This window comes from Carassius carassius, chromosome 17, assembly GCF_963082965.1.
Source record: "Carassius carassius chromosome 17, fCarCar2.1, whole genome shotgun sequence".
NCBI classification, from domain to species: domain Eukaryota; kingdom Metazoa; phylum Chordata; class Actinopteri; order Cypriniformes; family Cyprinidae; genus Carassius; species Carassius carassius.
In genome coordinates this window covers 28,584,621-28,607,203 of record NC_081771.1, presented here as the reverse complement: position 1 = coordinate 28,607,203, position 22,583 = coordinate 28,584,621, and the positions used below count along the sequence as shown (strand labels likewise).

The following is a 22,583-nucleotide window of genomic DNA, read 5'->3' as shown; positions in this document are numbered from 1 at the left end:
CATCACTAAACAGCTGTTTCCTCCAGCGAAAATCTAGCCCTTAACACATATGAACGAACACTTAACACTTATTTAAATATACTTAATTTAATCGTACGTACTTCATACATACACTAGCTACTGTGCAAAAGTCTTGGGCACGTTAGTATTTTCACTAAAGAATGGTGTTCGGCCAGTTATTTATATACTTTGCTGTTTCAGTATAAAATATCAGTTTACATTTCCAAACATTCATTTCGCCGTTGTCAGACTGCTTGTGCATTCAAAATCTCACTAGATTATTAATAAAATTAATGGCAATTAATGACGACGCGATTGACAATGTTGTGATAAGTAGGCTATACCAACTCTGTAACTCGTTACCCCCCCCCCCCACCCCCCCCCCCCCCACACACACACACAGACTGGACATAGCAAATACAGGAAGCTATCAATCAAGAAGGTATCAGGATTATGAGTTATTTTTCATTTTTAGTTTTTGATTAATCACTTGGATTAATCATTAATTATGACAGCACTATAATCTTTATTGTATATAGACAACCATACAAGGCTAATTGTTTTTTAGCCTCCACCAATGTTCTTGTCCATTGCCCTTGCAGATTCCTGCAGCTAAACTTGGATGTACATTTACATTCCATTAAAGGTTATTGATGACATGCCTCTGAAGTTTGACTTTTTGCACCATAACAATACTTATAGGCAACTATAGGGTGACCATATGAGCCATTTTCCCAGGACACGTCCTTACCAGGATTTTTATATTGCCTAAAATATCCAGATTTTGGCTGTTTGTGCTTTGCAGATCGATCATTGTATGGCATTCATAAGAGCTATAGAGAGCAGAGCAGACGGCTCCTTATGCATTAAAACCACTCTCTTGGTACTTTGGTGTCATACAATGATTGGTGCGCAGCGATGCTTCAAGTTGAATGAACGAACAAACACCTAACATGTACGTGTATTTGCGTTACTCTGATCGTTCTCTGTAGATCTCACCTTATCACACGCCACGATTGGTTGATTATGTAACATACCTGCATGTTATTGGTCAAACTACTTTGGATGTTTTAGGCAATATAGAAATTCTGGCAAGGACGCGTCCTGGGAAAATGGCTCATATGGTCACCCTAGGCAACTAGTCATCATTTCTCTAGTTCTTTAATGTATTTGCATTGTACTAAAGTACATTCATTTTCAATGGGCATATATGCGGCTGAAACAGGTAGCCTAGTGCATCCCAAATTTTTCAACATGAACATTTTAATATAACATTATAGTCATTATGGCCTATGGCTTTTAGAATAATGTTTTTTTGAGGAGGTGGGGTAGTGCACAATAGGCCCCTGTGGCGCGGCCTAAGCTTTTGTTCTTAATGGCATTTTTTCCCCTTACATTACTTTTACTTTTATACTTTAAGTAGTTTTTTAAACCAGTACTTTTACACTTTTACTTGAGTAAAAAGCTTGAGTTGATACTTCAACTTCTACAAAAGTCTTTTTAAACCCTAGTATCTATACTTCTACTCAAGTAATGAATGTCAATACTTTTGACACCACTGTGTGGCACCACTTTCATACAGAAAAATTAAAAATATAAACAGCTCACTAAATTTAGTGTGACGGCTAAGCCTGCTTTTCAATCAGTTTGATAATTTCACCATCTGTATTAATCTTTGTTTTTTGTTTTTGCTCAAACCACAGTGCACCAAATCTGCAGTTACGGTGGAAAATTAATATTTCACTTGACTAGCTGGGAGACTACTCAAATTGCTCCCTCTAGAGGATTTGAAAAAAAAAATACAAAAAACACATTGAATAAAGCAATTCTAAAAACTGTGTACACAAAGCCAAAAAATGACCATGGAAATCAATTCCATGGGGCACATGTTGCCTCTTATATAAAATGTTTATTTCTGACCTTGTATGCAATGCTTGCTAAGAATCTGGTCAATACAAGGAGACTATGATTTTGTTTGGTATCTGAAGCACACCTATGATGCCTTAAAAATGTGGTCTAGGGCAGCTAACTAGAGCTAATAAGAAAAAAAAACAATGCACCAAACTCCTCTTCAGAGCCAATAATATCAGTATTACCACATTCTGGATATGCGATCCCATTATTCACGGCTATTTTAGAACCACAAGTATGTGGGCAGCAGACCTCATTCAGCTGAAGAATAGGTACATTATTATACAGTACAGTAAGCTGTAAGCTATGGTTTAGATTTCCCACGCCTTCCTGGTGTCCAATGCACCCACCCGTCACCCCTTACCTGAGGGCCACTTAACTTTTCGAGTGGACTCTCTATGCAGGGCATGGCCACCATGGGCACGTTGAGCGAGGGCTCCGGGCGTGGAAGGTACACAGGGGGCGGTAACGGTGGCAGCTGAGACTGGGTCTGCTGGAAGTTATTGATTACACATGTGACCTGGAGGTGAACCAAGAGTCATTATTAATAATGACAATAAAAACGTGCAAGGCATTTATACTACAAGAATGCAGGATCTGCCTTTTGTGGATTAAGGCTTTAATGCCCAGAGCATGTTCAGTCTTTGCATGGCTGTGATTGGACTTGATTTAAGAGGATGAAAGATGAAGTCTAAAACCAGTGGATTAGCTACAGACTCACTAAACAGTACTAGTATTACTAGTATTAAACAGGTGTGTGTTCAGAGTAATGACCTCTGACATGGCGTGAGACTTTGGTTGTGTCCCAATTTACACTCTTATCCATCCTAGATAGTGTGCAAGGATGTCTCGCTGGTTCATTGGGGTGGGTTTTCTGTCATTCTTTAAAGACAAGCAATGTCCACAAAACCTTGTTCAAGCAAACTGGAGGAGTTTGTGATGGCTTTCTTTGAAATTTTTAAATTAGCTAGATGCTTATATTTGCCAATGCCAGCATGCAACAAAGGCTTCGAGATGCAATTTTATGAAGCAGATTTCAGCTATTGTGTAATTTTTTTTTAGTACATGCAATACTCTGTTTTTCAAAGGTTTGGGATCAGTAAGATTTTATATATTTCTGAAAGTCTCTTAAGCGCACTAAGGCTGCATTTCCTAGTTAAAATATCCATTAAAATAGTAATATTGTGAAATATTTTTACAGTTTAAATTTTTTTTTATATTTTCATATATTCTAAAATGCTATTCATTCCTGTGATGATTACTCCAGTCTTCTCACATGATCCTCAAGAAACATTTCTTATTATTTTATGCTGCTAAATAATTTTGTGGAAACCATAAACGTTGTATTAATTTTATTATTTACTGCTGAATAGAATGTTCAAAAGATCAGCATTTTTTAAATAGAAATTATTTTGTAACAAAATAAATGTCTTTACCATCACTTTTGATGGACACCTCCTTTCTAGAAAATATTTCTTATTTCTTCAAACTTTTGAACTGTTGTGTATGTTCTTGAAAGGGTATGCACTGAACCGCTTGGCTATAGCATATGTTGGTTTCCAAAGCTGGCAGATTCTCACCAGAAAAGCGGCGATGGCTCCTCCGGTGAGATTTCCAGCTAGAACATCAGACCAGTGGTTGCGGTACTCAGCTACACGCACAATGCCCACCAGAACAGCCAATGAGAGGAGAGTCAGACAGAGAGTGGGCTTGGTCAGCCTTGTGCCTTTAGTTCTCCATACCAGAGTTATATACATCTGCAGAAAACACAAAATACACATCTATCAAGACTATTTGCTCAGCAATACAACACCTCAACCATTCCAAATGTACTGTAGATTTATCCATGCATCATGGCCATTCTAGCCTTTTATTTTTATTTGCTGTTGTTGTTACTTCAAAACACGGCCAGAAGGCCAGCAGCATTTCTTCTCTTCACTTTTGTAGATGAAGCCGGAGTTTATTGTGTGCTGGATAATGGAGCTTCTAGCTGTTTCTCAAATTACAGATTATGTTCTTCTCATCTTGTTGTCTGGGCATCCACTTCTTTCTCTGGTGGTTAGATCCAGTGGTTTATATAATAGGCTTCATCCCTCAAAAGTGCAACACTAATGAGACTAATAGATTTCAAGAGGACATTTTTAAAATCAAAATTGGACTTGTAACTGGAAAGTTTACAAAGACTTACAAGTGCAGGGGTATGTTTAGAGATTTACGGACCCTAAGCAAGCTGTCCCTATAGGGGCCCCTTTGGTAGAAAATGTGTAATTGCATGGTACCAAAACACGCTATACTATACAAGTGTACACTATACTTCAGCATGTGCAAAAGACACTGCACTGCCATCTCCATCCTTCATTAAACAGCACAATCCTTTTCAATTGTGCTAATAATAGGAGAAGAATGTTAAGCACTAAATCTACACATTATGATAATTCCTAAGGATTATATAACACAAACTTCTTAGTACACTGGAATAATGGCTTTGCCTTTACATTGTCGATTGTGCTTTGCCAATCACAGCCAAAAATTAATTAGATAAAAAAAATACATAATTTTAAACATTAACAATCATTTACAATATTACCTTGTTTCATTGTATATTAATTAAATACTAAATTGAGGACCTGAATTATGAATTTTTTGTCCTAATTATATCTTATTTACAATTTTATTGTATTTTGTAATTATGATGCTTTTTTTCAGAAACATAAAAATGAAGAAATTAAATTTTAAAATGTCATTTTAAAAATATCTAACAAAAAACAACAAAAACTGCAATTTTTTAACTGTATTTTTATTCAATAAATGTCACACTTGTGAATAGGATTGTGAATTTGGGATTGCAATTTGGGGTTTGCCATCACAGCAAAAATTGCCATAAAAAATTTCAATTATATAATTATATATATATATATATAAGCTATTTTAAACATTAGATTTATAAGATTAGATAAATAGATAATTTAATAAAAATGCATATATGAAATATTGAAAAAATATATAATTTTTTAAATTTAAATTTTAAATTTTGCAGTAAGATGGTGATGACCGAATATTGTGAATCATCGTTGTCATCTCTTGAGTCAGTTAAAACATCAGCACTATTCAAAGAAGGGATGACTGTGATTTCTTTGCATGCTGTGTCATGTTTGATTTCTTGTCCTGGATGTACTCACCACTGTATAGACAGCTGAGTACATACTCAGCGCTGCGTCCTTGGAGGGGAAAGATTTGCGGGCAGAGGTGATGAGGTAAGGGTTTCCGGTGCACGCTCGCCGCTCGGTGATGTACTGCAGCGCTGAGTGGCAGCCCAGTGCTGTGTAGTTTGGACGACAGGTAGACAAGAAATGAGGTGTCTGGTTTCCTGTCACTACCTGCCCTGCATTGGCAAAGATGGTGGTGGTAAAGAGGCCAAAGGAATACACACCTGACCAAGAGAAAGAAATCATTTCATCAACCACTTGATAACTACAAGAGGATTTTCACATACATTTCACATACATTTAAATAAGTTTGATGTACAGTATACCATTCAAAAGGTTAGACAATTAAATTTTTATTTAAAAGGATGCATTTTTACAAAAATATTTAATAGCACACATTTTTAACATTTTCTCACCCTCAGGCCATTCAAAATGCATGCAAACAAACACCCAATTTTTTATTGTAGCAGGAAAAGTGTGATGCTATGTGTCTGGAAGTTTAACAGTTGAATAAGTATTCAAAATAAACCTTGAAGCATTGCTTACCAAGGAAGCGGACAATGCGTCTCAGCAGCGGGTTGAAATAGCAGCAGTCAGCCGTAACAATTGTCTTCTCCTGCGTGGCCTCAGGTTTAGTGAAGAAGGATGCGAGCTCCCCCAGGAGAATCTGCAGCAGACCGACCCAGGAATGAGATTTCTCAGGTGCACATAGCTTACAGAGAACAGCGCTTGGGGGGGGGGGGGGGGGGGGGGCACAATATTTTCCTTAAACTGGTTAAACTGATTGCCAAATGTACAAGGAAACATTTGTCATTGTCAAGACTGCTCGTGCTCCAATTCTAAAAATTACAAGAAATTCAGGAGAATGAGAGAATCTAATTTTCAATCCCATACATGTATAAATGCTAAATGCACCACCACAGCTGAGACAGGTTATATGTTCAATATGCCCTAATGGGACTACATTCATAAAACATGAATCCTCACAGATTGGAAAGTAACATCACATGCGGACTGAAAGTCAATGACAAATAAAGATGTCCATGATTAATGGGAAAAAGAGCTAAACTCTAGTCTAAAACATGTCAAGTTCTTTAAAAAAAGTACTCTATACCGTATATGGTTTTGAAAACCTGAATCTTCCTTTTAGAAAAACATTTTCAAGAAAGATTTAATGACTCTAAATCTGTCACAAAGTGTACACATGTGAAACTGTAATAACATAGTTCTTTATATACTGAGTATATATCCTGAGTTTTAAGACACTCGACACAAATCTTTAAGTTCTCCAGCTATCATTTTCTGTTTTTGTGTTTTTTTTCTCTCTTTTTCTCTGCATGTTGGTTATACCATCTGAAGCCACATGACTTTGATTTGGTGGAAAAACTGTTTTCATATATTGTTAAGCAGTAGGCCTATATCATTTTTTTCCCTATAAGATATAATACTAATGAAATTACTTTTTGGGCTTTTTTTCTTCATTATAATATCTGGACAGTATCACTTTTCTACTACATGTTCAGCAAAATGTGTTTTAATTCAGAAAATAAAAGCATGTTCATCATAGATGCAGTGTTTTTAAAGGTGCCATGTGTAATAATTGAGGTAAAAATATCCAAAAAATGACCTACATGCATCAAAAGAATGAGAAGAAATAAGGGCGATGATTTCATTATAAAAATGTCAAGTTATAGTGCAGCAGAGATATCAACCTTAATTAGCATTAGCATTACTAGCCACGGGCCGACAGGTGTCGTAATACCAGTTTCGGCCATGGGAGGCGGTATGCGGGCAACATAACCACCAGCCAACCTGCAATACACGAATAACTCGCACGGCTTGTGGGCGTACTTGAACCTGATGTCAATCGTGTGGAAAGTACAGCCCACTACTTCATTTCAGTTCAGGGAAGAGAGCGGAAGGATGGCTGGAGCCCTTGGCAAGAGACCCCTACCACCACCATCCGCTACAGGGAAACAACCACGCTCGGAATCACAAATCAAATCCGATAAGAAAAGGAGCCGAACCAGAGTAAACATCGGCACTGCTTTCCATCGCTGGAGACAACTGATGGACTTGAAAGAAATGAGGTTCGACTCCGAACTTGCAACATTTCTTTTGGATTACTTTACATACTGCCCCCATCTGGTATGGAATGTGGAGTATGACTTGATTTTTTTGCCAGACATGACACATGGCACCTTTAAGTCATTGTATGAATGAATCGTATTTTCAGCAATTGCATTCAATAAAAAATAAATGGTATCAATATTAATGTTGACCTCACTGCTGCTGGACAATACAATACTGATTTCATAAAGACAATTTTCTATGTCTGAGTTAGGTCCACCTGTGAAAAGTTTTGTGTGCTATCTCAAACAGCAGGAGTCTGGCACTGAATATCACAGAGACACCTTTTTAAGAGTTACTTAACCTAACTGAAAGGTCTATTTAACTATTTAACCTCCACAGACAAAATTCAGGTCAGTGTGTGGTAACAGAGGTGCTTGTTGTAATACATTGTTGCCTGTGCTAAAAGATCTCATCTTCTGTCTAATGCCTAATTTTTCACAAATGCCACTCTAACCCTCTCGCTGAGGGAAAATGGAAATTATTCAGGGAAATAAAAGCCTCAATTTCTTAGTAACCTTCAAATGTTTAGAGATGTTCCATGAATTATATTTTGTGGGGCATATTGCAGTGTTTTGAGGGCTCTTGTCTTGTGGTATAACAAAAAAGGTGAAAATAGACTGACAGAGGAAGAGTATGAGAGAAAAAAAAAGACAGAGTGAATATTTCACTCGAACACACTTGACATATCTGAAGTGCTCTGAAGCCGCAATGTTGAAGCAGCAGTGATACCGTGCTCTCAAATCCTTAACACACATCACGATTACAAAACACCTACTCTGAAGAGTTTCAAAACTCTGGAAAAACTGTGACACACACGCATACACAACACATCTGGAGTTCAGTGAATGCCTCAGTCTCAAACAATAAAGAGTTCAAAGCACTCTTTGTAGAGTAGGTTGCCATTCACAGATACATTAGGATTGTTTTGTTTTGGTTAGTTATGTGTAAAACAAAGCAGAATATAAAATTAAACCTTTATTGGAAAAAATGTCATTGAAACCCTAGCCCTAATCCACTCTGTCATCATTCCAAACTTGTAGGACTTTTTTTTTTGCATGGAACACAAGCATGCTATAATCATTTTTAATATTTTGAACCATACACTGATCAGCCACAACATTAAAATCACTCACAGGTGGAGAGAATAACATCCCAGTCAAGGGATGGGATATATTAGGCAGCAAGTGAACAGCCATTTCTTGAATTTTATGTGTTGGAAGCAGGAAAAATGGCTCTGATGAGGGTCATACAAGTGAAGGCTAGACGACTGGGTCAGAGTATCTCAAAACAGCTAGTCTTGTAGGGTGTTTTTGGTATGCGGCAGACATGTAGAGAGCTCTGGGACTTTCCTGGTGGGCCAGTCGAGGGCCACATCGTATGCCTTCATAAGATTAAAACAACTTTATATGGACAGTTTTCATGCTACTTCACTGGAGATTTTCAGTAATTTAGGAGATTGAAGTTGAAATGACATCTAGATTATCATAAAACATGTTACCAAACTTGAATACAAAATCAACCAAAGCATCAGTGCAAATTACACAACTGTGAAAAATGCAACTCTGTTAATTATTTATGCCAGTGTTTAGCACCAGCAGCAAAGCCCCAAGGCCACATCATCCTCGCTAAAAAAGAGATGGAGCCGTCAATGTCATGCCATAAATTAAGACACAAGGTTTAACTTGCCCTCTAGAAGCTGTAGCAAGAGTGGACAAAAACATGGTCTTTAGAGCGGATTCATAGAAGTTGTTGAAGTGAAGTGCATACATGTTTAATTGATGAAACAGCTCTGCTGACTCTGAAGACTTTGAGGGAAAACAGACGGAGGGAGAGACGGGGACAATGAGTTCAAAGCAATAGGAAATGGAGAGAGATTGATAGTGAAATCAAGCTGCACAGAAAGGGTCAAATAAAAGAGGAAAGAGAGATGATGGCTGAAGTGAATGGTAGTAGGGATATCTGTTTCCTGAGGAAATCATATGGTGTGTGAACAATGTACACACAGACGTTTCACAGCAGTTGGGAATGCTTTCAAGCCAAAAGCTTCTAGTAGAAATGTATAGAGCACCACAAATGCAGACACTAGTGACGTCAAAAACCCTATTCTCACTCGAGTTTTAAATGGTAGTGTATAACAGTTTACATATTAAGCTGCAAAAACTGTTTTCAGAATATTTCTAATGGATCATGTAATGATGAAATCTGGAGTAATGTCTGCTGAAAAATCAGCTTTGTGTCACAGGAATGCATTACATTTTAAAAGATAGAAATTAACATAGAAAGCAGTACTTTTAAATTGTAATAATATTTCACAATACTGATGATTTACTGTAGTTTTGAACCAATAAATAAATAAAACTAAAAAAAAAATCTTAATTATTCCAAACTTTTTACTGGTAGAGTAGTTTTCATATTATACATAAATATATAAATGTAACTATACTGACATGTTTACCTCAGTTCTTCGTTCTGTTATTTAAATGGGTGTGTTGCGGTGAAACCTTAAAATTGACCAAAGATGGCATGGCATTTTATATCAGATGGGATGCCAGCAGTACTTGAACCACCAACTGTTATTTTACCCAGAAAGTTGGCAAAGGGGTCAAATCCGTAATGGAGGTGCAGCAGGCAGCCAGAAGATTCGTGCACAAGGACAAAATGTACTTTAATTATAGCATTTGACAAAGGTCAAATTGAATGAGGAGAAACATTGTAAAAATAAAACTTACTGAAATTACATTTCTCAGAGGATACCGGAGCCAAAATACAGTATGTAATTTGCTCTGTAATTTTTTACTGAGGTTGTAAGAAGAAAAAACACAAACATGTTTGATAAAGTCTTAAAGTATGCATGTTAAATTTACATGACCCTTTCTGGGAAAATTAGTCTAGTCTGAATAGCTCTTAAAAAACAGCCAAGAATGTAAGTGACCTTAGTGAAAAGACCATGGGCCAGTTGCATAATCAAAGCTATGATGTTAACATCTGACCAACTAGCAGTTACCCAAGTTAGTTAATTTTCAGATCAAAATTAGGCCAGTTTATGTAAAGGAATAGTTCACCCAAACTATAAAGTCGGAGTGTGAGTAACTTTTCAGCAAATTTTCATTTTTAGGTGAACTATTCCTTTAAAATATTATGACCAAAAAAACTTGCCTAAGCAGTTTATGTAACCATCCACGGATTAAAATCAATAGGAATTCCCAAGCTGGTTATTATGGTGCTGCTCTTTCAGGCATGGCTGGTGAAGCTGGTTGAGAGATCTTGCTGTTTTAAGGAACCTGGAAGGAAGCCCAGCACATGAGTCTTTTATATAGATAACCTTTTTGTTCTACAGGTAGGTCAATATGAGCAGGACAGTATCACACCACCAATGGTATGGACGTTTCGCCGGCAGTGCAGTGCCCCAGGCATTGGCCCACTTCTCCTCTGCAAACCAATTCTCTCGGTGGACTGGGTACTTAAAATATGCTGTCCAGTCCACAGTGACATAGAACAATATTAATAATTCATTGTACACATCATGTGCCTTAAAGGGGCTGTTTGGAACAGGAGCAAGGTCAACTTTTCTAGAGAATAAAAAAGGGAAATAGCAAACTTGGAAAACTGGAATATATTAAAAGTAAAGTTTGGACAAAAAATGTCAACATTTATTTACCCTTATATCATTACAAATCAGAATGTTTTTTTCTTCTTCTGTGGAATTTAAAGGCAAGACATTACTAATATGTTTTTCTTTCAACACAACAAAAATCATGGCCACCAGCTGTCAATAAAAAACTGAAATTTATGTCACTGTTCAGGGAACATAACATAGCTCTCATTTCATATTTGATTTTGTTTTTCCACATATTTCCTCATTCATCATAAAAAAGCAGCAGCATTAACCTTCTACTAATATTCTCCTTTGGTGTTCCAAAGAAATAAAGTAATTTGGGTTTGGAGCAGCATGAGGGTGAATAAATGACAACATAAAATTGTCATTTCCAAATTGGACATGAACTTATTTGGAAACGATGCACTGCTCAAACACACACACAGTAACAGTTTGCTCAGCTGACTTTCCAGTTCTCCCTGAGAATGACAGTCCTCTTAGGATCTTATCTGGGTGACATGCTTGAGGATACAGGCGAATATCTGTTGTCATAGCGTTACCATGGCTGTGGATATGACAGCTGATGCACTCATGCTCTTTCTAATCCAATTCAGATCACAAATAGACAGCAAAACATCACAGATCACATTCATTTTCACATGCTGTCAGCCCAATTTGTCAGTTGAATATAGCAGCAGATATCAGCATCAATGTGTTTGCATTGATCTGTCCATAATGTGGGTCCACTGTTATCACAACCTTCTTCAATTTCTTTCATCAAGGCATTCTTTTCTTTGTCCTTTTAGTGGGCTTCACACTCTGTCATTCCTGATTTCTGGTATTTGTCCTTCTGTCTTTCTGCAGGCATCTCTCCAAGTGCCATATAGCAAAACTGGGTAAGCATCATTCCTCTATTTCTCTACCCACCACCAGTTCCTTCTCTCGTTCATTCTAATGGCTTCATTTCTCACGCTTTATTGTCTTCTTTAAAGTCAACATGAAATCAAACCCCATTTACTTTCCTAAAGCATCGTTTTAGTCTCATTGTAGATGATTCATCAGTGCACATTACTGCGAGGAAAAACAAATGTCTGTTCTTTGTAAGCATTTGTCAAAATGTAATAACATGCACTTCCTCTGGAATGACTTTTCCTGGTGATGGCAGGTCTAAAATAAATAGAGAGTGCTCTCCGTTAGCATTCCCAGCTCAATGGAAGTTGCTTGGCTGGCGCAGGACCACCTGGAGGTACACGTTTCAAAGTCTGCCAAATTCTGGGTGCTTAGATCTGCAGCCAGGTTATTTTGAGCCACAAATGCCAAGTGACTATTCACTTTGCAGCTGCAGGAAACTGACATCATGCCTGCCAACACTGATTGGCTGATGGCACCACAAGAATTCATACAAACCCTTAGTTAGTGACTATCCATGAAAGGCAGCAGACAGCATTTTACACCCAAAACAAACTGGTAAAATATATGCTTTTGTGGTGACCCACAAGGATGTTTGAAAGAGACATTCACCAAGGGACTGTACCTTTAAGAAAAGGGGGGTTTAGACGATGAGGAGTTCCGGTTGGTTCGTGTGTTTTGGTTTTGATATCACTCGCTGTACTGTGTGATAGATATATATTGAAGTGGATAGTAAAGCTGACTCGACGCATCTCCGTCTCTTGTCTCCTCACTTACTGCACTCCACATTTGGTGACCCCGTCGCGAGTTGAACACTGCTGAATTATGTCACACAACGACGGTGGTGAAAACGCTGCGGCCGCGGCGCCGCATTGGCTAGTTCCCCCCTCCCTTCCTCCAGAGACTACCGAGCACTGGCGGTGGAGGCAGACAGGATTTTCCTCACCAACCGACAGCAGTTTGTCCATGCACTGCTGCCCACCCAGCGCACATCTGTTCCACCCTTGGAGGACGACCCAGACACTGCAGCTGCTGTGACGGCCCGCCGACAGCGTGAGGACGGGTGGTGTTATTACCATTCCAGGTTTGGGGTCAAAGCCAAGCAGTGTCGTCAGCCTTGCAGTTTTGGAGCCCAGGGAAAAGCCAGGGCCGGCGCTCATTAGCAGCTATGGGCGCTGGCCGTGACTGCAAGCTGTTGTTCATCAATGACACCTTGTCTGGCCGGCGGCTGCTTGTCGATTCTGGGGCTCAGCGCAGCATCCTGCCGGCGCAGCCGGTGGACACCATGGCTGGCGGGCACGGCCCCCCGATGGACGCTGCTAACGGCATACCCATTCGTACCTATGGCACGAGGCATGTGGAAGTGTGTTTCGGCGGGCGGCGTTTCAGCTGGGACTTCGTCATGGCTGCTGTGTCTACGTCGCTCCTGGGGGCGGATTTTCTCTGCGCTTATAGACTGTTGGTGGATGTTACAAACTGCCGCCTGATTGACACCCTCTCTTTTGCTTCGTACCCCTGCATGCTGGGAGGGGCAGGGGCGCTTTGTCTGTCAAACACGCTGGCCAACGGGGACCTGTATCAACGCCTACTTGCTGAGTTCCCCGACATCACCACACCCACGTTTTCATCGGCGGTGGCTAAGCATGGTGTGGAGCACTATATCACCACGGTGGGCCCCCCAGTCTACGCACGAGCCCGGCGCCTCGACTCTGCCAAGCTCGCTATCGCCAGGGAGGAGTTCGCCAACATGGAGCACCTCGGCATCGTGCGCCGCTCCAACAGCCCGTGGGATTCTCCCCTGCACATGGTGACCAAGGCTGATGGCGGATGGCGTCCCTGTGGAGATTTCCGTCGCCTGAACGACGCCACCACACCCGACCGGTACCCAGTGCCGCACATCCAGGACTTCTCCGCCCACCTAGCCGGCGCCACCATTTTCTCAAAGGTGGACCTGGTGCGCGGTTACCACCAGGTGCCTGTCCACCCGCAGGATATCCCATAAAACAGCGGTCATCACACCCTTTGGCCTTTTCGGATTTCCTACGGATGCCTTTCGGCCTCAAGGGGGCAGCGCAGACGTTCCAGCGTCTCATGGACTCGGTGCTGCAAGATATGCCGTTCATGTTTGTTTACTTGGACGACATTCTCGTGACCAGCACATCTGCAGACGACCACCGAACTCATCTCCGGCAGCTGATCGGCCGGCTCAGTGAGCATGGCCTCATCATCAACCTGGCCAAGTGCGAGTTTGGCCGGTCATCCATCACCTTCCTCGGCCACCACGTCACCCCACAGGGGGCAGTCCCCCTCCCTGCCAAGGTGGAGGCCGTCGCCAGTTTTCCACGCCCACGCACTGTTAAGTCCCTGCAGGAGTTCCTGGGCATGGTGAACTTCTTCAACCGTTTCCTCCCCCGTGCGGCCCAGCTCATGCGTCCATTGTACTACGCCTTGCGGGGTAGGAGACCGGCGGACACGTTGGATTGGTCCCCAGAGATGACTGATGCGTTTGATGCTGCCAAAACTGCGCTGGCCAACGCTGCTCTGCTGGCGCACCCGTCTCCGACCGCCCCAGTTGCTCTTACTACGGATGCCTCTGATTACGCCGTGGGGGCTGTGTGTGAGCAGTGGGTGAGCGGAGCCTGGCAGCCACTGGCCTTTTTCAGCAGGAAGCTCCAGGACAATGAGAGGAAGTACAGCGCCTTCGACAGGGAGCTCCTGGGTCTTTTCCTCGCCACCCGTCATTTCCGTTTCCTGTTGGAGGGTCGGCGGTTCACGGCTTTCGTTGACCACAAGCCGCTGACGTTTGCTATGGCCAAGTCTACGGAGCCATGGTCTGGTCGACAGCAGCGTCAGCTCTCGGCCATCTCCGAGTTTACCACTGACATTCAGCACGTGGCTGGCAAGGACAATTTCGTCACCGACTGCCTCTCCCGGGCGGTCGTTGGTTCCGTCCACTTGGGCCTCGACTATGCAGCTATGGCTGCGGATCAAACGGCGGACTCTGAGGTGCAAGCCTACAGGACGGCCCCCATGGCGCTGCTCATGGAAGATGTGATGTTTGGCGCGGCTAACGCTACACTCCTCTGCGACGTCTCCACTGGGCAACCTCGCCCCATGGTACCTGCTGCCTGGAGGCATAAAGTTTTTGATGCCATCCATGGTCTTTCCCACCCGGGGGTGAAGGCCTCTACCAAGCTGGTGGGGGCCAAGTTCGTCTGGCCGGGCCTGCGGAGGGATGTCAGGGCCTGGGCTGCGGCCTGTGTGGCGTGCCAGCGCGCAAAGGTGACTCGTCATACCAAGGCTCCTTTGGCACCCTTCAAAGTGCCAGAGAGACGTTTTGATCATGTGAATGTGGACCTGGTGGGCCCACTTCCCCCCTCCCGTGGTTACACATACCTCCTTACCATGGTGGACAGGACCACCAGGTGGCCAGAAGTAGTTCCCCTGTCCTCCACTACATCAGCGGAAGTGGCCCGGGCGTTCATTACGGCTTGGTGGCCCGTTTCGGCACACCGTCCGACCTCTCCTCGGACCGGGGTCCGCAGTTCACATCGGAGCTTTGGTCTGCGGTCGCCGAGGTCCTTGGGGTGAAGGTCCATTGTACCACAGCCTATAACCCACAGAGCAACGGATTGTGCGAGCGGTTTCATCGTGACATGAAGGCCGCGCTCAGGGCTAGCCTTACGGGCAGCGACTGGGCTGACCGCCTCCCATGGGTTATGCTTGGCCTTCGCTCCGCCCCCAAGGAAGATCTTCAAGTCTCATCTGACGAGCTGGTGTATGGCCAGCCGCTGCGTGTCCCGGGGGAGTTTCTTCCGGATGCCACGGCCCCGTTGTCAGTTGCCTCACATCGGGCTGCGTCTCAGGACATTGCAGACGCATTTGTTCCTATTCCAACGTCCCACCATGGCCTTCCCCGGTCCTACGTGCCCAAGGATTTACCATCAGCCAAGTATGTTTTCATCCGCCACGATGGCCATCGGACACCGCTGCAGCCCCCATACGATGGGCCCTTCCGTGTCCTGGAGGGGGGGTCTAAGAACTTTGTTGTGGATATGGGGGGCAGGCCTGAGCGGGTGGCTATTGACCGTCTCAAGCCTGCTCATGTGGATATTGGTGAACCGTTTCAGCTGGCCCTGCCCCCACGGCGAGGGCGCCCACCTGCGGCAACCTTGCCCCCTGCCCCGCCCCCTGCCCCGCCCCTTGCCCTTGGCCCCTCTACTGTTAGGCGCAGCCGGTATGGCCGCCCAGTCCGCCCCCCTGTGCGTTGACTGTGTTATGTGCTGGACTGTTCTGTTTTGCACTAGTGCATAGTGTCACATGTTCTATTTGGGGTACATGTTCGGCCTGGCCCTGTTATTATGGGTGAATTCTGGGGGGGCCTGTGTGGTGACCCACAAGGATGTTTGAAAGAGACATTCACCAAGGGACTGTACCTTTAAGAAAAGGGGGGTTTAGACGATGAGGAGTTCCGGTTGGTTCGTGTGTTTTGGTTTTGATATCACTCGCTGTACTGTGTGATAGATATATATTGAAGTGGATAGTAAAGCTGACTCGACGCATCTCCGTCTCTTGTCTCCTCACTTACTGCACTCCACACTTTAATATATATATATATATATATATATATATATATATATATATATATATATATATATATATATATATATGGTACATTTTAAATAATATAAAATGCCTTTAAATGGTCAAATTTAGAGAAAACAGAGATTTTTGAAACGTTTTCCCTTTGTAGTGTGGAGTGGACTGAGAAAACTGAGGCTTTTAAAAAAGATGTAGCAATTTTAGTCACGTGACGCATATTATACCAAAATGTTTCCGTGTTTATACTGGTATTGTGCATGTTATGTGCTATGCACTTTCACACTACTGCTACAGATGTGCTATTTTGTACACTCTTCATATCACAGTCCTGCAAAGGTGAAAGCAAATTGGCCTTAGCTGATGTCACCAAATTATTTTTCATTAAAAAAAAATCCTGTTTATTTCTTGCTAAGTGTTCCATTTTACTCTGTAAATCTGACCTATGCAACACTGACTGAAAATATGAAAACAATTTTTATATTAAAATAGCATTTTATATATTTTACTTTAACTATTTTTGATTACTATTCCAAAGTTAGGGATTGGTAAGTCTTTTATGCTAGACAAGGCTATATTTATTTGATCAAAAACATGGTAAAAACGTTGATTCTGGGAAATATTATTAAAGAGAAGTGAGATTTTTTTGTAAATATATAGAATTTTGATAAATTTACAGTAATATATCCTTGCTGAAAAAAGAAAATATTAATTAAAGCTGCAGTTCATAACTTTTTTGGGTTAAAATATTAAGATATTTGAGCAAGTACATAACCAGCCAGTGCTCAAAACTATTGCCTTACTTTAGCCCGACTCACAATGGTTAATTTATAATAATGCTTTCTAATTTCTGAGTGGTTCAGGTAGGTTTTTGCGGGAAATTCGAGCATGACACTGCGACATTACATCACATCCGTAAACATAAAGAAGTCGTACCGGTTACTAGACACATATGATCTAGATCACATGTGAGGATCCTGCTCGTTTAATTATAGCCTATTCTCCCAGCACCTGGAATAATTAAATGTCATAAAATCATTTTGATGGCTGATTGCAATCAAGAAATATTATATTGAACACATGTGAATTAAATTATATTCCAGTTTTGAATGTGCTTTTGATTACAGATAGCCTGGGTTTACACAAGATGTGTATTTTAAAGACAACCAGTTTGATGGGAGCATAGTTTGCTTTTTGGGTTAAATGAATTTCTTAATAATATGTGACAATGAGAGATTAGGCTGTACAGAAATTGGAATTTACACACTTATTCACAGTATACTCATTAAACATTAAATAATTTGAGAATAAAGTATGACAATAATAATAATTTGCAGGGTTTGATGTGATGTGAGCTAATCGATTGTTAGATTAAATCACTATTGGTAGCGCGATTTATTGTAATGCCTTTTTCCTCAGTTGGTCAGAACAAAGCGTGGCAGACTTACTTACTTGTTTAGATGACAATATATGGTGAAAATTCTTATTTGGGTCATATATTCCAAGACGTAGGCTGGAATCTTTGATTACAAAGTACAGTGAATATGCACACCGGTGCAGTGACTGACAGCTACACATTCACCTCAAAACAGATTCATCCGTGCTGGATCACAACCCACTCATGGAATAGAATTCTGCAAGGAACTGCAATTACAGGTTTTCAGACAAAGATGGCGACAAAGAGGCAAAACGTACAGACTGCAGCTTTAAAAATAATCGTACAGAATCCAAACCTTTGAACTATTAATTGTTTTTTTAACTACAATTTCATTAAGCTTTTTATATTTTAAAGCACATTTACAGTCCCCGCCCCCCTTATAGTTAACAGATACACTTTTATTGCTAGTTATCATTGTTAATTGCCAAACAGTTTGGCTTGATAAATCCTTCTTTTCTATTTTAAACTCGAGGACACATTTTCACTGCTTTACTGTGCACACTTCCAGCTTTCTTGCAACCTAGAACCTTGAAGAATTGCCCTTCAGTGATGTTTTTTATATGAAGGTCACAGTCGTGCATGATGCTTGTGTTAAGCATGTGTTCAAATCCTGACACAAGTTATGCGAAAGGGCCATCATTTTATCCATTTTTCATATTCCCATCCACAAACGGTCTCGCTTCTCTCGTTACTCCAGCACATCTTTTGCTCCATGCCCACATGGCCAACTCCCAGTGTTCCCAAGGCTGAGTAGGAGAGTTAAACAAAAGCTGATGCCTTAATCTAAGGCTTACTAAGATTAGGATCGTCTCTGCAGAGAGAGGTTAAACACATCCTCTGGGCATTGGTGTACACTAACAAGAGCTGAGTGCGGATGACACGGATCTCAATGAGAAAGTCACGTTTAATGTTTCTCTCTCCTTCTCGTTCCTCTTTTACACCCTATTCTCCATCAGTGTTTTCTATTTATCTGCCTCTCGACGCATCAGATGAAAATGGATAGATGCAGCCCTATTAAAACTTTGTGTTTCTATAAAAAATGGTTGTAATTATTGGCAGTAATGTGAGTTAATTGGTTCACAGTAAGTTTCCATATGGTGTAAAACAGTAAGAATTCTAATTTGATATTTCTTGTAATATTCCAGTTCTGGAAAAGAAAAACTCATCTAATAATTTGAAGTGAAAAATCATAAACTGATATTTGAATTTCTAATCGTACACATTTTGTTGTCAAATTAATGTTCATTGCACTATTTTAGTGTCATGTGGCTCTAACCCGATCTCATGAAAGTGCATTTAAATGTCACAATTTCTATTTGGAGTACTAATTATATGCAGAAATTCACTTTGGCATGCATTTGTTACGCAATGTTTAGGTTTAGGGTGTGTATTATATGTAAGCTAAAATGTGTATCATATGCATGCCAACAAAGTGCGCATCATATGCACCTTAAAAAACTGAGTATTACATGCAGGTCAAACACGTGTGTATCATTTGCATGCCAAAGTCACATTCTTTGTATAAACAAAATGCAAAATACACAAAAAAAAACTGCATTTTCTTGAGACCAGGCTTGTGTCTCTTCACCACCTTGGCTTTTTGATGGTTGTCAGTATATTAGAGAGTTACCAAGCTGATTTTCATACCTTTATAGGTAAGTATATACACATTATATTAGTTAATGAAATACATTTTTGAATTGTAAATTTAAATAAATTTTACTATAAAATAATGTAAGTTCAATCCATCAAATTTTGCTACTGTATTTTTTACGGTTCTAGATGTAGTTCTAGCAACCACAGCTCCATTTGTTTTACTGTACATTTCACAGGTTTTTTTTCTTTTAAAAAGTTAAGAACATCACCCACTTGTACATTAATTATAAAAACAATTAGTTAACCGTTTGTATGACTCTGATTGGCTGTGTTCCCCATGCAAGAGCATGTGATGATATAACATGGTTTCATGTCTCTCTTTCTTTTTCTCCACTCTCTCTCCTCTAGCATCCTCAGACAAACAGAATGAGGACACAGAAACACACTTATAGCAAACCCACAGCACTTGTATATAGGAGCACACAGTCCCCAAACATCCATCATGAATGGAGAGTTGTGACATCAGCCAGCTGCAGCCTCTGACTGCATGATGCTGTATATCTCTTCTGGGCCAGAGCCCACTTCAGATCAAACACACAGCTTCCATATTTACCAGAAAAACAGACTGCCAAAAACTCACATTACAGCATGAATAATTGAAGGTGTATTTGTCAGCGTTTTTGGATTTCATTAAAGCACCATTAAGTTTCACCTGCTGTTACTGGTTCCATGGAACACACACAAAGACTTTTTCACTTAGATTTCTTTTTCATGCAACAAAAAGGTTTGATTTTTAGTGGTTGTTTACTGGCATTGATTAGATGGTTTTATTCATACCTGTAGCAAGTTACTTTTAAAAGTAATGCATTACAATATTGTGTTACTCTCTAAAAAAGCAACTAATTATATTCCTTAGTTATTTTTTTTAGAAAGTAATGTATTATGTTACGTTTGCATTAGTGTTTTAATATGAGCAGGGCTTAATTGTTTTTAATATAATATAAATTTATATCTATAGCAAATGTAAAAGCCCTTTCACACCAAAAAGTGTAATGAATAAACCTCTAGGCTAAAGAAAAAGTAAATTCATGTCTGTACAGTAGAACACAGGAGAAGAAGGTTCAACACTCTTCAGCAATAAAAAAAAACTATGAAGTACAATTGTTGGTTTATCTAAAGTAACAAGTTTTGCTTATAAGTGTGGTTGAATTGGATCATAAAAGGTCAGCAGCAAAGACGTTAGTTAATAAAATGGGATTAGATACATTTGTGTTATTTAAAATGTTTAATTATTGTAAGTTTGAGTCATATTCTTAGTTTCCATTTGACTGTTTTAATTAATTTTGATGAATACTTAAACAGTTTTTTTTTAGGTGGGATGAATTAATGTACAGTACATTCACAATTAGTCTTGAACTACCGTATTTTCCGCACTATAAGGCGCACCGTATTATAAGGCACACCTTCAATGAATGGCCTATTTTAGAACTGTTTTCATATATAGGGCGCACCGGACTATAAGGCATATAGAATAGAAGATACTGCAGTCAAACGTTTGACTGGGTTTGCGTTATGCATCCACTAGATGGAGCTGTGCTAAAGGGAATGTCAACATTTTGACAGAGCGCCTTGATCCATAAATAAGGCGCTCCGGATTATAAGGCGCACTGTCGTTTTTTGAGAAAATTAAAGGCTTTTAAGTGCGCCTTATAGTGAGGAAAATACGCTACATCATTTTCAGACAGCGCTTGAGTATTATCCGCTCCGACTATTATTATTAAAAAGTAATGCATTACTTTATTAGTTACATTTAAAAAGTAATCTAATTACGTAACTCACGTTACTTGTAATGCATTACCCCCAACACTGCCTGTAGCACAAACAGCACTGAAGGTTAATGCTTAAAGCTTTTTCAAATGACTAGCCCCAAGTATGAGCAATAATAACAGTAATGCTTGCATCAACAAGCTAATAACACAGCATAATTGGACAGTTCAGTACTGGTATATATATTGGGCTTTGAGATCATTTCAACCCAAGCTAAAAAAAAAAAAAAAAAAAAAAAACAGACATTTCTGCAAAATTATGTTATGTTGTTTCTTGCACATTTCACAACACTTTCAATGTGCAATGTCTAGGGAGTGGTGATAAAAGTGTGTTCAGTTTTACTTGAAACAGTTGAACATGAATGTGTCAGTACTTGAGTGGTCAACATTGCTTACACTCGACATTTCTAGTTTAATGCTGGGCCAGGTGGGTGAACGTGATTTCACCAAGTATTACATGTTCCTGGATCAACATCCTTGTTGATCCTCGAACAACATTCCAATCAACCAATCAGAATTTAGGTTTAACTTTTCAGGAAATGTCAGGTTTAGGTTTACAATCAGGGTTAGGTGCGTCTAAACTCTTGTTAATCAGCTATCATTTCCGTCTGATTTTACGATTAAATTGTAGGTAAGGTTAGGTTTAGGGGTGGGGATTGGGTTAAGTCTGTATTTTTGGACAGTAATGTTGATCCAGGATCAACAAAAGATGTTGATCCAGGAAAATCTCTTACTTGCCAATATCACAGTGACCGTACCAGGTGTGCTACTGAGCAATTTTATGTTAGAAAAGCCATAGATGTGGAGCTAGTTATATGACGCTCTGCTATGGTAAAAGTGTTTTAAGGTCATAAGATCTACCCCTGTAATCATAATTGGCATGAAAAAGATTAAAAGTCATTGGAGATTTACTGCCACTAATGTTAATTACAGCTGGAAAAGTGCAGTGAATTCTATATATATAGGTACATTTTCTTAGTTTCGCCAAAATGTCAGGAGTATAGGTGTTTTTCCAATCAGACTTTGTCCATGTTTCCTTAAGTAAAAAGTGGGCTTCAAATAAATACTTATGTAACTTGTGCAAAACTGAGTTCTATCAGTGTTTTTGGCTGTGGTGTGCGTCTGTGAAGGTTTGTAAGGACCTTTTTCACACCACCTCTTCTGGACTCATTATATAATACCAGAAGCCTTGAACATCTCTAGTCATAAACGTTATCCTTATTTTAGTTAAGCATTTTACAATTTCATTTTTAATACACTTCATGTTAAACCAATCTTAGACATGTATGTTCTTATCGAAATAAGTATTAAATGTTCATTTTCCACCTTCTCTTCGACCCTAGGCTATTTTTACTGTTGTACCTTCACAA

At 40.2% G+C, this 22,583-nt stretch overlaps 1 protein-coding gene across 5 annotated transcripts in view; it reads right to left on the bottom strand.

Annotated features, from left to right (window-relative positions):
- LOC132161519 (phospholipid phosphatase-related protein type 5-like) overlaps nucleotides 1-22,583 on the bottom strand; it is a 49,354-nt gene that overhangs the window by 5,478 nt on the left and 21,293 nt on the right. For 3 of the 5 annotated variants that reach the window (XM_059571632.1, XM_059571633.1, XM_059571634.1), the window contains 4 exons: nucleotides 5,664-5,784; nucleotides 5,091-5,341; nucleotides 3,492-3,668; nucleotides 2,292-2,431 (listed from right to left, as the gene is read on the bottom strand). In XM_059571632.1, coding sequence (XP_059427615.1) covers nucleotides 2,292-2,431; nucleotides 3,492-3,668; nucleotides 5,091-5,341; nucleotides 5,664-5,784 — 689 coding nt within the window. Of the gene's footprint in view, nucleotides 1-2,275; nucleotides 2,432-3,491; nucleotides 3,669-5,090; nucleotides 5,342-5,663; nucleotides 5,785-22,583 lie in introns of all 5 variants that reach the window. The other 2 variants (XM_059571636.1, XM_059571635.1) reach the window with 1 other exon arrangement.